This window comes from Diaphorina citri, unplaced genomic scaffold, assembly GCF_000475195.1.
Source record: "Diaphorina citri unplaced genomic scaffold, Diaci psyllid genome assembly version 1.1 scaffold2432, whole genome shotgun sequence".
In the NCBI taxonomy this organism is placed as follows: domain Eukaryota; kingdom Metazoa; phylum Arthropoda; class Insecta; order Hemiptera; family Psyllidae; genus Diaphorina; species Diaphorina citri.
This window is the reverse complement of record NW_007379854.1, coordinates 24,070-38,919: the sequence shown is the minus strand read 5'-3', so window position 1 is coordinate 38,919 and position 14,850 is coordinate 24,070. Positions and strand designations below refer to the sequence as shown.

General features: G+C 39.3%; 2 protein-coding genes across 3 annotated transcripts in view; one reads left to right on the top strand and one right to left on the bottom strand.

Annotated features, from left to right (window-relative positions):
- Positions 1-5,090, bottom strand: part of LOC103518913 (mitogen-activated protein kinase p38a-like) — a 24,083-nt gene extending 18,993 nt beyond the window's left edge. Inside the window, exon 1 of one of the 2 annotated variants that reach the window (XM_026830578.1) lies at positions 4,771-5,090. In XM_026830578.1, the coding sequence (XP_026686379.1) occupies positions 4,771-4,838 (68 nt within the window). In that variant the 5' untranslated portion in view covers positions 4,839-5,090. The remainder of the gene's footprint in view (positions 1-4,770) is intronic. The other variant, XM_026830577.1, reaches the window with a different exon arrangement.
- LOC103518912 (thiamine transporter 2) overlaps positions 113-14,850 on the top strand; it is a gene marked incomplete in the record, with an annotated part of 27,394 nt that continues 12,656 nt past the window's right edge. Inside the window, 4 exon segments of the mRNA XM_026830576.1 lie at positions 113-1,102; positions 1,248-1,646; positions 11,601-12,184; positions 13,666-13,836. Of these exon segments, the coding sequence (XP_026686377.1) occupies positions 994-1,102; positions 1,248-1,646; positions 11,601-12,184; positions 13,666-13,836 (1,263 nt within the window).

Sequence of the window (14,850 nt, the reverse complement as noted above, 5' to 3'; positions counted from 1 at the left end):
GATCGAATAAACTACGGGCTAAAAAATTCCCGGAGGGACGGACCCAGCTTGTTGTGTATGGGTTTAATGTAGGTATTCATGTAGGTAATAAACCAATTGAATGTTATCATCAATATTTATCACAGGACAATAAGAGAATTATATTTTTAAGAGATAACGGGAAACAATTGAAATCAGTGTGTGTTCCACCGCGTCATTTCCAATAAACATGTTTGTTTTTCCACCGATTCATACGTTCGTGTGCGTTAATTCGAACAAAAAACAATACGAAAAGTGAAACAATACCTTCTCTATGGATTGTTATTGAATAATTCCATCAAATATTTTTATAAAGGCAATAAAGTCAGGTATTAGGTGCCTAATAAATACTTACGAACAAAAAGTGTGAAACAATATTAAATTATTAAAAAATTGTCCAAAAGCGGTCAGTTCGTAATCTGACTAATCCCCCACGCTTTCAAAATGAGTGAGGACGCTTCAAGCCGACTCAAATGTTTGTTCGCTATTTACGCGGTTATCATCCTAGTGGCTCTTGTTATTTAGTAAGTAATCGAACAATAATAAAATAAACAATAATAAAATAATAATTAGTCAAATTATTTGACTTACTTTATCGTGGAGTGGCGCGTATAACCAAGAAGTTGACGAGCTCCACCTGAATATAACTAATAAGTGAAATACGATATAGACTTTATCATGGACACTGGTTGCTGTGTTGAAAGACATGAAAGTCCAGATGAAATTAGGTGGTAGAATCGCCGCGGGGGACAATATACCCAAGTACACAGGGTTAGGTAAACGCATTACCAATATGTCAGTTGAACATAATCAAGAAAACACACCGAATTCGTCCATAAAAACGTTAAAATATTAACAACCACCCCATTTTCGAGCACTTTGTTCATGAAAAACCCACAGTAAAAGTGAAAAACGTACCTACAATAAATTGGAATTGAGTTGAAACCCTTCACCCTGTGACTGGGGTCTCCCCACATGGAAAGTCCCGTCGGTGGTCCACCGAAATCGTACGCTGAGGTGACCAAATGTCAATCGCAGTCAACGGTGGCGGATTCGATGGAAGCGATTCACGATTCGGTTGAAGATGGAAGCGATGCAAAAGGTACCGTTTGTGATAACTCCGCGATAGTTGACAATAAATCTACGATCGTTCGCGAAAACTCCTCAAATGAACCATTTCCTATAGTTGACCATAACTTTCCGTCCATTGACGATAAATGCGGTTGAAGATGGAAGCGATGCAAAAGGTACCGTTTGTGATAACTCCGCGATAGTTGACAATAAATCTACGATCGTTCGCGAAAACTCTTCAAATGAACAATTTCCTATAGTTGACCATAACTTTCCGTCCATTGACGATAAATCTCCGTCCATTGACGATAAATCTCCGTCCATTGACGATAAATCTACGAGCTTTAACGATAAAACTCGAACAATTTCTAATAACTCTTCAATAGTTGACGATAAATCTACGAAAATTCATAATAACTTTCCGTCAATTCACGATAAATCTAAGATTGCTAACGAAAACTCTTCAATAGACGATAAACCTACTATAGATCTCAACAAATCGCCAAAAGTTTACGATAAACGTTCGATAGTTAGTGATAAATCCACAATACTTGAAGATAAACCTACGATAGTTCATAATGTTCCGCCAATCCAAGAAAACTCCTCAACAATTGACGATAAACCAGTTCGTGGAAAACCAACGATAGATCTCAATAACTCGACGACAGTGCACGACAATTCCGTGGAAGTTCATAATAATCCCACGACAATGTGCGATAACTCCCCAAAACCACATGATAAATCTTCAACAGTGAACGGCAATTCTGTAGTTCGCGATAAATCTACGACAGTGCACGAGAATTCCATAAAAGCCGACGATAAATCGACAATTGGCGAAAACCCACCGATAGATCGCGACAAAGTTCCGTCCGTTAGCGTGCGCGACAATAGTCGACCCGTTTCCAATAACTCCAGTCCGAATACCAGTCTGTTGGCGACAATCGAGAATTTTTTTCAAAATTTCGAGCTAAGGTTATCTTCTTTTTTAATCACTCCTGACGTCAACGATGTTGCCAAACGTACAAAAAACCTCCCGAGAAAACCTCTTTGTAAAAGGCCGTGTACACACTCGACAATATTGTTTTTTCGCTCAAGAAATGGATTTTTTTTTTTTTTTTATTTTAGCTTTGGTTTGAGTTATATTATGTTAACATTTTAAACAAGGTAAGCAGGCACCTATGAAATTGATTGATTTTACACAAGCAAAAAATCAGAAACGTGAATACAGTTTTTGATTTCATAAAATGAAAATTAAGCTCCACTTTTTTCACTTCTTGTGTTCGCAATGTCCACTGCTTTTTAACCTCATTGGACGACCTTGCCAGGAATGCAGAAGGATTCAAAGGTCGTTGACCTTCGAAATTAAGGAAACGTTGCCAAACCTATACAGTCCGCAACTTCTTTTCTTTTATGCTCGATAGGTACCTACCTACCTCCTACCTGCATGGATTTTTTTTTTTTTTTTTTGCATACCTACCTAAACAAGGTAAGCAGGCACCTATGAAATTGATTGATTTTACACGAGCAAAAAATCAGAAACGTGAAAATACAGTTTTTGATTTCATAAAATGAAAATTAAGCTCCACTTTTTCCACTTCTTGCGTTCGCAATGTCCACTGCTTTTTAACCTCATTGGACGACCTTGCCAGGAATGCAGAAGGATTCGAAGGTCGTTGACCTTCGAAATTAAGGTAACGTTGCCAAACCTATACAGTCCGCAACTTCTTTTCTTTTATGCTCGATAGGTAGGTACCTACCTACCTGCATGGATTTTTTTTTTTGCAGTACCTAGGTAGGTAGGTAGGTATGTAAGTATTTACCTACTAGGTGTATGTATCATTTTTTCTTGAACGGTTAATTCAATGGTAACGCGCTTGCTTGCCATGCAGAAGGTCCGGGGGTTCGGATCCTACCATCGACAAAAAATTTGCACTCCCATTTCGATTACAAGTTTCTTTCTGGTGTTCTCGTGTTGACCCAGCACCTAAATGGGAAGTATGGTGTCTCTTCCCGCCTATCTGATGAGCAGTTGTTTCATTGCTACGAAATAAAAACGGCGGTGAAACACTCATCTTTTTCTTCTTCTTCTTCTTCTTCTTCTTCTTCTTCTTCTTCTTCTTCTTCTTCTTCTTCTTCTTCAAACAGAGAGCCTTAAAGTGTTGCCAATATAAAAAGACTTGTTTGTGTACTTCTAAAAAATAAAAATACATAGCTACTTTGGTTCAAGAAAAAAAAAATTTCCTTGGGAAATTTCATAAATACAACTAAATATTATTATTAGAGGTGTACACCACCTTCACAATAATTACCATATTATTTTCTCTTTTTATGTTTCAGTTGGAAAATGACACAAGGAAATTATCTTCAATGGAAAACAATGGCAATAACTCCAATTTTGCTGAAGGCTGGTGTTAAGGAATCTTTAAAATAGAACAATAGCTGAAAAGACTTATTCAAAATCATCAAAAGTTCAAACTTTCCATAGGTCCACTCCAAGCCCCAAGTATATTAAAAAATAATTCTCCAGGCCCAACGTCCAGGAGGTTACAACTAAGGACAATAATATGTTACACTTCTTTCTTTTCCCAAGTACTGACAGGGTCAGCATTTTTTATCAGCCCTAACTAGGGTGATTGTTTTGGGCTGACATTTGGTTTTGGCTACCAATTTTACAAGTGAATGCTCTTCACACTCAAAGGGAAATTACTCAGGTGGGCATACTCCCTGTTTTAAAGTCCACCAGCCAGACCAAGCTGGTCTACTCCCTGTTCAACATCCCGCAACCACCCCAGATATTATAAGTTTGTTAATCATAATCAATCTTTGTTTGTTTCTTTTTCTTTTCTTTTTTTTTCAACTTTTTTTTCACTTTTTTTCCCCAACTTTTATAAATTGTACCAAATTGTATTTTTTTAAAAAAATATACCAAATACATAAGACCTTGTTTAGACTGCAGGAGTAAATTGTATAAATAAATAAATAAATAAAGGGACTTTTCAGTCTTATTCTGGCAGTACTCGTATTAGCAGGGCATACTCTATTCTATTCTATGCTAGAAGATATTAATCAATCCTGAGTATGTACATAAGGAAATAATTCAATGATATTCATGCTTCCTCACATACAGGAAAAAATATTTATCTAGTTTACATAAATATCTAAGGTTACTTTTTCGTAGTTTTGACCGCAAAATTGGATTTTTCACAACTTTTTACGTAGGAAGGTCACATCTTTCAAAGATGTCTAGGTCACAACCTTCATCACCAAAGACCTTAGCCGTTACACCATGAAATATTTTTTATAAATCCCAGAACTTGGTGTTCAAAGTTTCTACAACGGAGATTTTAACGTCCCGAAATGGAAGATGGAAGGAGGACAAGATAGGAGAAAGCCAGCCGTTCCGAGAACGAACCTTATCTGTTGTAGAATAAAGTTCGCCGCGCGGGGCGTGGTACAAATATTCCGAGTTCGGCCCACAACGAAGGGGGAATGGCCCTTGTCGTGAGTTTCAGACGATTTTTTTCCCCTTTTTTTTCCCGAATGTTCTGTAGGACTGTATTATGTTAAGGCGGTCTCTTCCTGATCCCTGATGTGCCGCGTCCATTTTAGTTTAGGACTATTGCACTGAGAATAGGACTGTTGGTAATGTTATTTGAATGAGACTGTTCGCACTACACTTACACACGACACGAATTTTTCCGGGCCTGAAAGGAGCAAAACAGCCCCCCACCAAATACGGCCCTGTTCATAAGTACCCCCTGTATTTAATTACCCCCCCTTTGACCCCACACGAGCAACAATGTAAGTAATTCATAACGATAATAATAAAGTAATAAATGTGAGATAAAGGGGCTTAATAATACCAACGCAGTATGCTTTACTTCAGTGGCGGATCGTAAGATTTTCAAGAGGGGAAGCTACCCTGCCCAAAAAGTCACCGCCGTATGTACGAGTATGAAGTCTAAAGATAAACTTTAGTTTAACTTGAAATGAAAATATTGCCAAATTTCATGAAATCTAGCCAGTTATCTCAAGAAATGACATGAAATTGGCAACATTGTTCGTCTTAAGTTAAACTAAAGTTTAACTTTGGCTTTCATACATACGACGGTCAGTGTACCTAGGTGTGGTATATTCTTCTTCTCCTTTTTCCCGTGTACAGCTGGGGTCGGCATTTTTCGTCAGCCGCTCAATCAGCCCTTTAACTAGGGTGATTGCTTTGGGCTGACATTGGGTTTTGGATGTCCTTCGCACTCAACCTTTGCTTTTTCTTTAGCAAGGGAAATTCAGGTTGGTATGTACACGCCCTGTTTAACGTACCCCAGCCAGACAATGTAAACAAGGTAGAAGAAGAAGAAGAAGAAGAAGAAGAAGAAGAAGAAGAAGAATTTATTATATAAAATACATAAACAATCAATTAATCATAGGATATATTATGTCTTCCTTTGGTTTTTCTTTCCATTCAAGTAGATTTCTTGTCATCTTGTCACTTGCTAACTGAATAAATATGATTGTGAAGAATATGTAAAGATCTATTTTATTAATCTATTCTAGTTAGCTTGAAAGCTAGCGCGTCTTTGTAAGCTACTCGTTCGAGGCTTAGATCCCGCCAGGGGCGAACATTATCCTAAACAGATAAGGTTCGTTCTCGGAACGGCTAGCTTTCTTCTATCCTGCTCTTAGCATCCCCTCTATGAAAAAGAAAAAAAAAATCACAATATGTAGAGCCGGTCATAATGTAGGTTCCCACAAGCTGAACCCATCCTTCAGGTCTGTTTATCCTTGCAGCTAAGCCCCTGAGTGGGCTTTTTAGCCCGTCCTTCCTTTATTATTACAATAGTAATAAAAAGGTATAAGGGACGGACTATTGTATTCGCTTCGGTGTCTCATAAACAATCTGCCAGCCTCTGGCTGGATGCTACATAAGCACAGAATATCAATTAATCATAGGATAGGTATATATCTTCCTTTGGTTTTTCTTTCTATTCACGTAGATTTCTTGTCATCTCGTCACTTGCTAACTGAATAAATATGATTGTGAAGAATATGTAAAGATCTATTCTATTTATCTATTCTAGTTAGCTTGGAAGCTAGCGCGTCTTTGTAAGCTACTGGTTCGTGGCTTAGATCCCGCCAGGGGCGAACATTATACCAAACACCTAAACAGATAAGGTTCGTTCTCGGAACGGCTAGCTTTCTTCTATCCTGCTCTTAGCATTCCCTCTATGAAAAAGAAAAAAAAATCACAATAAAGGGGGTATATTCCATTGATCTATTCTAATTAGCTTGGAAGCTAGCGCGTCTTTGTAAGCTACTGGTTCGTGGCTTAGATCCCGCCAGGGGCGAACATTATCCTTAACGGATAAGGTTCGTTCTCGGAACGGCTAGCTTTCTTCTATCCTGCTCTTAGCATTCCCTCTATGAAAAAGAAAAAAAAATCACAATAAAGCCGGTCATAATGTAGGTTCCCACAAGCTGAACCCATCCTTCAGGTCTGTTTGTCCTTGCAGCTAAGCCCCTGAGTGGGCTTTTTAGCCCGTCCTTCCTTTATTATTACAATAGTATATAATAAAAAGGTATAAGGGACGGACTATTGTATTCGCTTCGGTGTCTGTCAGTCAGTCGGTCGGTCTGTCCCCATAGAAGGACTTATCATCCTTGTACCTAATCCTCTAAGTGGGCTTTTTAGCCCGTCCTTCCTTTATTATTACAATAGTAATAAAAAGGTATAAGGGACGGACTATTGTATTCGCTTCGGTGTCTGTCAGTCAGTCGGTCGGTCTGTCCCCATAGAAGGACTTATCCAAACCTGGTCGACCTATATATCAAATTAAAGGTCTTTTTACCAGGAACACGAAAGTGGTGGTGCAAATTTTGTCCAGAGAACCAGAAAGCCAGAAAACCAAAAAAACTGGTTTTTGCGGGATTTTTTTCACATTTTCTCACACAAATGAGCTCTGATCTTGAAATTTGTCGCATCGACCTATGAACTCAAAGCGAGAAAGTGTTAGATAACACTTCGGTCGATCATTTAAGACCGGTTTTAGCGTCATCTATGTTAAGCTACGCCGAGCAAGGCCAATAAATGGATGGGTGATGACTTAAACCGTATATTGGGAATAAAGGGAGAACGGGCTCTAGTCTTGATTTTAAATCATTATCTAAGTACATGAAAGTAAAATCGAAAAATCAAATCAAGAATAATAATAAACTGAATATTAAACAAATTAGGTAGGTACATATTAGGTACTGATTTTTTCTAACCATGATCGAATAAACTACGGGCTAAAAAATTCCCGGAGGGACGGACCCAGCTTGTTGTGTATGGGTTTAATGTAGGTATTCATGTAGGTAATAAACCAATTGAATGTTATCATCAATATTTATCACAGGACAATAAGAGAATTATATTTTTAAGAGATAACGGGAAACAATTGAAATCAGTGTGTGTTCCACCGCGTCATTTTGACAAAAAATTTGCACTCCTATTTCGATTACAAGTTTCTTTATGGTGTTCTCGTGTTGACCCAGCACCTAAATGGGAAGTATGGTGTCTCTTCCCGCCCATCTGATGAGCAGTTGTTTCATTGCTACGAAATAAAAACGGCGGTGAAACACTCATCTTTTTCTTCTTCTTCTTCTTCTTCTTCTTCTTCTTCTTCTTCTTCTTCTTCTTCAAACAGAGAGCCGGAAAAAAACTTTCATCCCAGCCTAGTTAGCTTAGTTGGTAGTGCGTCTGCCTTGTAAGCGCTAGGCCGCGGGTTCGATTCCCGCCCGCCGGGACGGATTTTATCCTGATGGGATAATGTTCGTTCTCGGACCGGCTGGCTTTCTTCTATCCTGTCTTCCTTCTCTCTTCGATTTTCGGGACTGGGTTTAATGTATGTATTCATGTAGGTAATAAACCAATTCAATGTTATCACAACCAATTCAATGTTAATATTTATCACAGGACAATAAGAGAATTATATTTTTAAGAGATAACGGGAAACAATTGAAATCAGTGTGTGTTCCACCGCGTCATTTCCAATAAACATGTTTGTTTTTCCACCGATTCATACGTTCGTGTGCGTTAATTCGAACAAAAACAATAAGTACGAAAAGTGAAACAATACCTACAACGCATTATTATTGAATAATTCCATCAAATATTTTTATAAAGGCAATAAAGTTAGGTAGGTACCTAATAAATATTTACGAACAAAAAGTGAAACAAATAAACAATATTAATTTATTAAAAAAAAATTGTCCAAAAGCGGTCAGTTCGTAATCTGACTAATCCCCCACGCTTTCAAAATGAGTGAGGACGCTTCAAGCAGACTCAAATGTTTGTTCGCTATTTACGCGGTTATAATCCTAGTGGCTCTTGTTATTTAGTGAGTAATCGAAACTCTATGTACCTATTGTTATTGAATAATTCCATCAAATATATTTACAAAGGCCATAACGTTAGGTAGGTGCCTAATAAATACTTACGAACAAAAAGTGAAACAAATAAACAATATTAATTTATTAAAAAAATTTGTCCAAAAGTGGTCAGTTCGTAATCTGACTAATCCCCCACGCTTTCAAAATGAGTGAGGACGCTTCCAGCAGACTAAAATGTTTGTTCGCTATTTACGCGGTTATCATCCTAGTGGCTCTTGTTATTTAGTGAGTAATCGAACAATAATAAAATAAACAATAATAAATTAAACAATAATAAAATAATAATTAGTCAAATTATTTGACTTACTTTATCGTGGAGTGGTGCGTGCGTATAACCAAGAAGTTGACGAGCACCACCTAAATATAACTAATAAGTGAAATACGATATAGACTTTATCATGGACACTCGTTGCTGTGTTGAAAGACATGAAAGCCCAGATGCTATTAGGTGGTAGAATCGCCGCGGGGGACAATATACCTAAGTGCACAGGGTTAGGTGAACGCGTTACCAATATGTCAGTTGAACATAATCAAGAAAACACACCGAATTCGTCCATGAAAACGTTAAAATATTAACAACCACCCCATTTTCGAACACTTTGTTCATGAAAAACTCACAGTAAAAGTGAAAAAAGTGAAATACGTACCTACAATAAGTTGGAATTGAGTTGAAACCCTTCACCCTGTGACTGAGATTTGGATTTTTGAGGACTTTTTATTTTTACGTAGGAAACCGACGTAGGACACCGACCTTTCATGCTAAATGTTTTAACTTTTTATGGTATTTTTCCAAATTTGGCTAAAATATGGCAAAATAATACGGCGCCATGGCATTTGAACTTCTCTGCTTATCACTCCTTATCTGATAACGCTATGGAGTGTGTGTTTCTTAAACTCTGAACTCATTACAGAAAATGAGGAAAAGAGAGTGCGTTTCGAAAATTTTGGTTCATAAATTGTCGTACTGTAGTCGTACCTATTTCAAAATAGAAAATAGTCATTGAATTTTTTATTGAGTGATCAGATCAGTCTATTATTAATTTATTATTTTATTAGGTTTATTGTCCGTATAGATTAGAGTATTTTAATTAAATTGAAAGTTGTGCTTCATGTAAGTTTCCTAGTTGCATAATATCCATCAATCATAAATCTTCTTCTTCTTCTTCTTTTTTTTTTTTTTTTTTTTTTTTTTTTTTAAATATCGTGGAGTGATGCGTATAACCAAGAAGTTGACGAGCATCACTTAAATATAACTAATAAGTGAAATACGATATAGACTTTATCATGGACACTCGTTGCTGTGTTGAAAGACATGAAAGTCCAGATGAAATTAGGTGGTAGAATCGCCGCGGGGGACAATATCCCTAAGTATACAGAGTTAGGTGAACGCGTTACCAATATGTCAGTTGAACATAATCAAGAAAACACACCGAATTCGTCCATAAAAACGTTAAAATATTAACAACCACCCCATTTTTGAACACTTTGTTCACGAAAAACCCACAGTAAAAGTGAAAAAAGGGAATTACGTACCTACAATAAATTGGAATTGAGTTGAAGCCTTTCACCCTGTGATAGGGTCTCCCCAAATGGAAAGTCCCGTCGGGAGTCCACCGAAATCGTACGCTGAGGTGACGAAATGTCAATCGCAGTCAACGGTGGCGGATTCGATGGAAGCGATTCACAATTCGGTTGAAGATGGAAGCGATGCAAAAGGTACCGTTTGTGATAACTCCGCGATGGTTGACAATAAATCTACGATCGTTCGCGAAAACTCCTCAAATGAACAATTTCCTATAGTTGACCATAACTTTCCGTCCATTGACGATAAATCTCCGTCCATTGACGATAAATCCACGAGCTTTAACGATAAAACTCGAACAATTTCTAATAACTCTTCAACAGTTGACGATAAATCTACGAAAATCCATAATAACTTTCCGTCAATTCACGATAAATCTACGATAGTTCGCGAAAACTCTTCCACAGACAATAAACCTACGATAGATCTCAACAAATCGCCGAAAGTTCGCGGAAAATCTCCAATAGTGAGTGATAGCTTAACAATAGTTGAAAATAAACCTACGATAGTTCATAATAACGTTCCGTCAATTCCCGAAAATTCCTCGACGTTTGACGAAAAATCAATTGGTGAAAAACCAACAATAGATCTCAATAACTCGACGACAGTGCACGACAACGTAAAAGTTCACGATAAACCAACGACAATGAGCGATAACTCATCAAAACTACACAATAACTCTTCAACAGTGAACGGTAATTCTGTAGTTCGCGATAAATCTACGACAGTGCACGACGATTTCGTAAAAGCCGACGATAAATCGACGATAGTCGGCGAAAACCCACCGATAGATCGCGACAAAGTTCCGTCCGTTAGCGTGCGCGACAATAGTCGACCCGTTTCCAATAACTCCAGTCCGAGCTTTAACGATAAAACTCGAACAATTTCTAATAACTCTTCAACAGTTGACGATAAATCTACGAAAACTCATAATAACTTTCCGTCAATTCACGATAAATCTAAGATTGTTAACGAAAACTCTTCAATAGACGATAAACCTATTATAGATCTCAACAAATCGCCAAAAGTTTACGATAAACGTTCGATAGTTAGTGATAAATCCACAATACTTGAAGATAAACCTACGATAGTTCATAATGTTCCGCCAATTCAAGAAAACTCCTCAACAATTGACGATAAATCAGTTCGTGGAAAACCAACTATAGATCTCAATAACTCGACGACAGTGGACGACAATTCCGTGAAAGTTCATAATAATCCCACGACAATGTGCGATAACTCCCCAAAACCACATGATAAATCTTCAACAGTGAACGGTAATTCTGTAGTTCGCGATAAATCTACGACAGTGCACGAAAATTCCGTAAAAGCCGACGATAAATCGACGATAGTTGGCGAAAACCCACCGATCGATCGCGACAAAATTCCGTCCGTTAGCGTGCGCGACAATAGTCGACCCGTTTCCAATAACTCCAGTCCAAATACCAGTCTGTTGGCGACAAAAAGCGACGCGTTAGTGATAAATCCACAATACTTGAAGATAAACCTACGATAGTTCATAATGTTCCGCCAATTCAAGAAAACTCCTCAACAATTGACGATAAATCAGTTCGTGGAAAACCAACAATGGATCTCAATAACTCGACGACAATGCACGACAACGTAAAAGTTCACGATAAACCAACGACAATGAGCGATAACTCATCAAAACTACACGATAACTCTTCAACAGTGAACGGCAATTCTGTAGTTCGCGATAAATCTACGACAGAGCACGACAATTCCGTAAAACCCGACGATAAATCGTCGATTCGCGAAAACCCACCGATCGATCGCGACAAAGTTCCGTCCGTTAGCGTGCGCGACAATAGTCGACCCGTTTCCAATAACTCCAGTCCAAATACCAGTCTGTTGGCGACAAAAAGCGACGCGCCCAATGGAACCCCGTCTCCAGCTATCGTCGCTGGCGCGAATTCTGGCGCCGCAGGCGAACTTCGTGACTACACATGGAATAGGATTTCCGTGCTGGTGTGTGTGTTCGTCGTCCTGCGAGAGTTTCATCCGATAGAGTCGTACTTCGTCAAGTATTTGGAGACGTTGGACATTGGCTACACGAGAGACGTGGTAAGTTTGGTTCTGTTAACCCTTTAATGTGCAAGATCATCGATTTTTATAAAATATTAGAGTATGTTATAGGTATCTAAATATGAAAATAACTTTTACTCTTCACTGGTTTAAAAGTTATTTTCATATTTAGATACTTAAAATGAACCTTCACAAAGTTACTAAGTCTACCATCAATATGTTATATAGGTCTTTGATCATAGATAGCGGAATGAAAAATTAAATTTTCAGTATCCAATTTTTAACAATTCAATAATCAATGCTCAAGATCAGAAAACTCAAAATGCCTCAGAACTCTGTTTCGTGTATAGGGTAAGTGTACCATTTATTCGCCCACCTAAAAAGCGTACCATTTATTGGCCCACCTGCCCACATTTATTTTTCTAATTTTTGTTTTTATGACTACAATTTTTGAATAGCACTGGTTTGCTAGCAGTCTTTAAGCCCTTTCTTTAGATGAAATTGGATCTTGAAAAAGTTCGTCCAGTTCGGACTTATGTGGCGTAGACCCACAGGTGGGCCAATAAATGGTACGTTTTTAATGGTAATGGTACACTTACCCTAGGCTTCGGCACGCTTGATTGCTGGGAGAGTGGGAGTCCTTCCTGAGCCGCTTAATTCGATACGGCCAGCAGCCAGCGCGGCAGGGCCCGCCGAGAACACTTTAAACCCACCAATTCCCAGGCCAATCGCGAGCTGCTGTCTTTTCCCGGCCCCTCTCAGGCTGGGTGAGGTTATCGTGAGGAGACGGTCAGCTTGTCACCGAATGTGGGGTAAATCCCCCGTTACAAACTTTAGCTGGTAACCATACACTGATATTTGGATTTATAGACCTGCAGCGGTGGTGTAGTGGTCATTGGTCAAGACAATCGCCTGGTAAACAGGTGGGCGTGGGTTCGATCCCAGCCGAGGTATGGAATTTTATCCTCATTTATTTGAGAATTTGACCACATAATAATTATTATTACCTGTCTTGTGTGGGCCGATCTTTTTGCTGATTGAGTTCTACACTTTAACTTCAGACTGAGCTACTAGGATATTTAGGTACTTTGCTTCGATTAAACATCTATTTTCATTCTATTCTATTTCATTCTCGCCAGCCTAGTTAGCTTAGTTGGTAGTGCGTCTGCCTTGTAAGCGCTAGGCCGTGGGTTCGATTCCCGCCCGGGGCGGATTTTATCCTGATGGGATAATGTTCGTTCTCGGAACGGCTGGCTTTCTCCTATCTGGTTCGATTCCCGCCCGGGGCGGATTTTATCCTGATGGGATAATGTTCGTTCTCGGAACGGCTGGCTTTCTCCTATCCCTCTCTTCCTTCTCTCTTCGATTTCGGGACGATAAGACCATAGCAGTTACAGTTCCCTCTGTTAAACCTCTTTAAAAAAGCTTCCTTCTCTCTTCGATTTTCGGGACGATAAGACCATAGCAGTTGCAGTTCCCTCTGTCAAACCTCTTAAAAAAAAAAAAAATTTCATTCTCAGGTTCGCCGAAGCATTTACCCAGTGGGCACCTATTCCAGTCTCCTTCTGATGATCGTCACATTCCTCATTACCGACTACACCCGATATAAGCCGATCGTCATTCTAGATGTAATGGCAGGGCTGCTGTCCTATGTACTCATCCTGAACCAGCCGTCCATGCCTGTGATGTGGGTAAGTAGAATACCGATTACACCCGAGTTTTGCCGATTACACCCGAGTATTACCGACTACACCCGAAATAAGCCGATCGTCATTCTAGATGTAATAGCAGGGCTGCTGTCCTATGTACTCATCCTGAACCAGCCGTCCATGCCTGTGATGTGGGTAAGTAGAATACCGATTACACCCGAGTTTTGCCGATTACACCCGAGTATTACCGACTACACCCGATATAAGCCGATCGTCATTCTAGATGTAATAGCAGGGCTGCTGTCCTATGTACTCATCCTGAACCAGCCGTCCATGCCTGTGATGTGGGTAAGTAGAATATACCGATTAAACCCGAGTATTATCGATTACACCCGAGTATTACCGACTACACCCGATATAAGCCGATCGTCATTCTAGATGTAATGGCAGGGCTGCTGTCCTATGTACTCATCCTGAATCAGCCGTCCATGCCTGTGATGTGGGTAAGTAGAATACCGATTACACCCGAGTATTACCGATTACACCCGAGTATTACCGACTACACCCGATATAAGCCGATCGTCATTCCAGATGTAATAGCAGGGCTGCTGTCCTATGTATACGTACTTATACTGAATCAGCCGTCCATGCCTGTGATGTGGGTAAGTAGAATACCGATTACACCCGAGTATTATCGATTACACCCGAGTATTACCGACTACACCCGATATAAACCGATCGTCATTCTAGATGTAATAGCAGGGCTGCTGTCCTATGTACTCATCCTGAATCAGCCGTCCATGCCTGTGATGTGGGTAAGTAGAATACCGATTACACCCGAGTATTACCGACTACACCCGATATAAACCGATCGTCATTCTAGATGTAATAGCAGGGCTGCTGTCCTATGTACTCATCCTGAACCAGCCGTCCATGCCTGTGATGTGGGTAAGTAGAATACCGATTACACCCGAGTATTACCGACTACACCCGATATAAACCGATCGTCATTCTAGATGTAATAGCAGGGCTGCTGTCCTATGTACTCATCCTGAA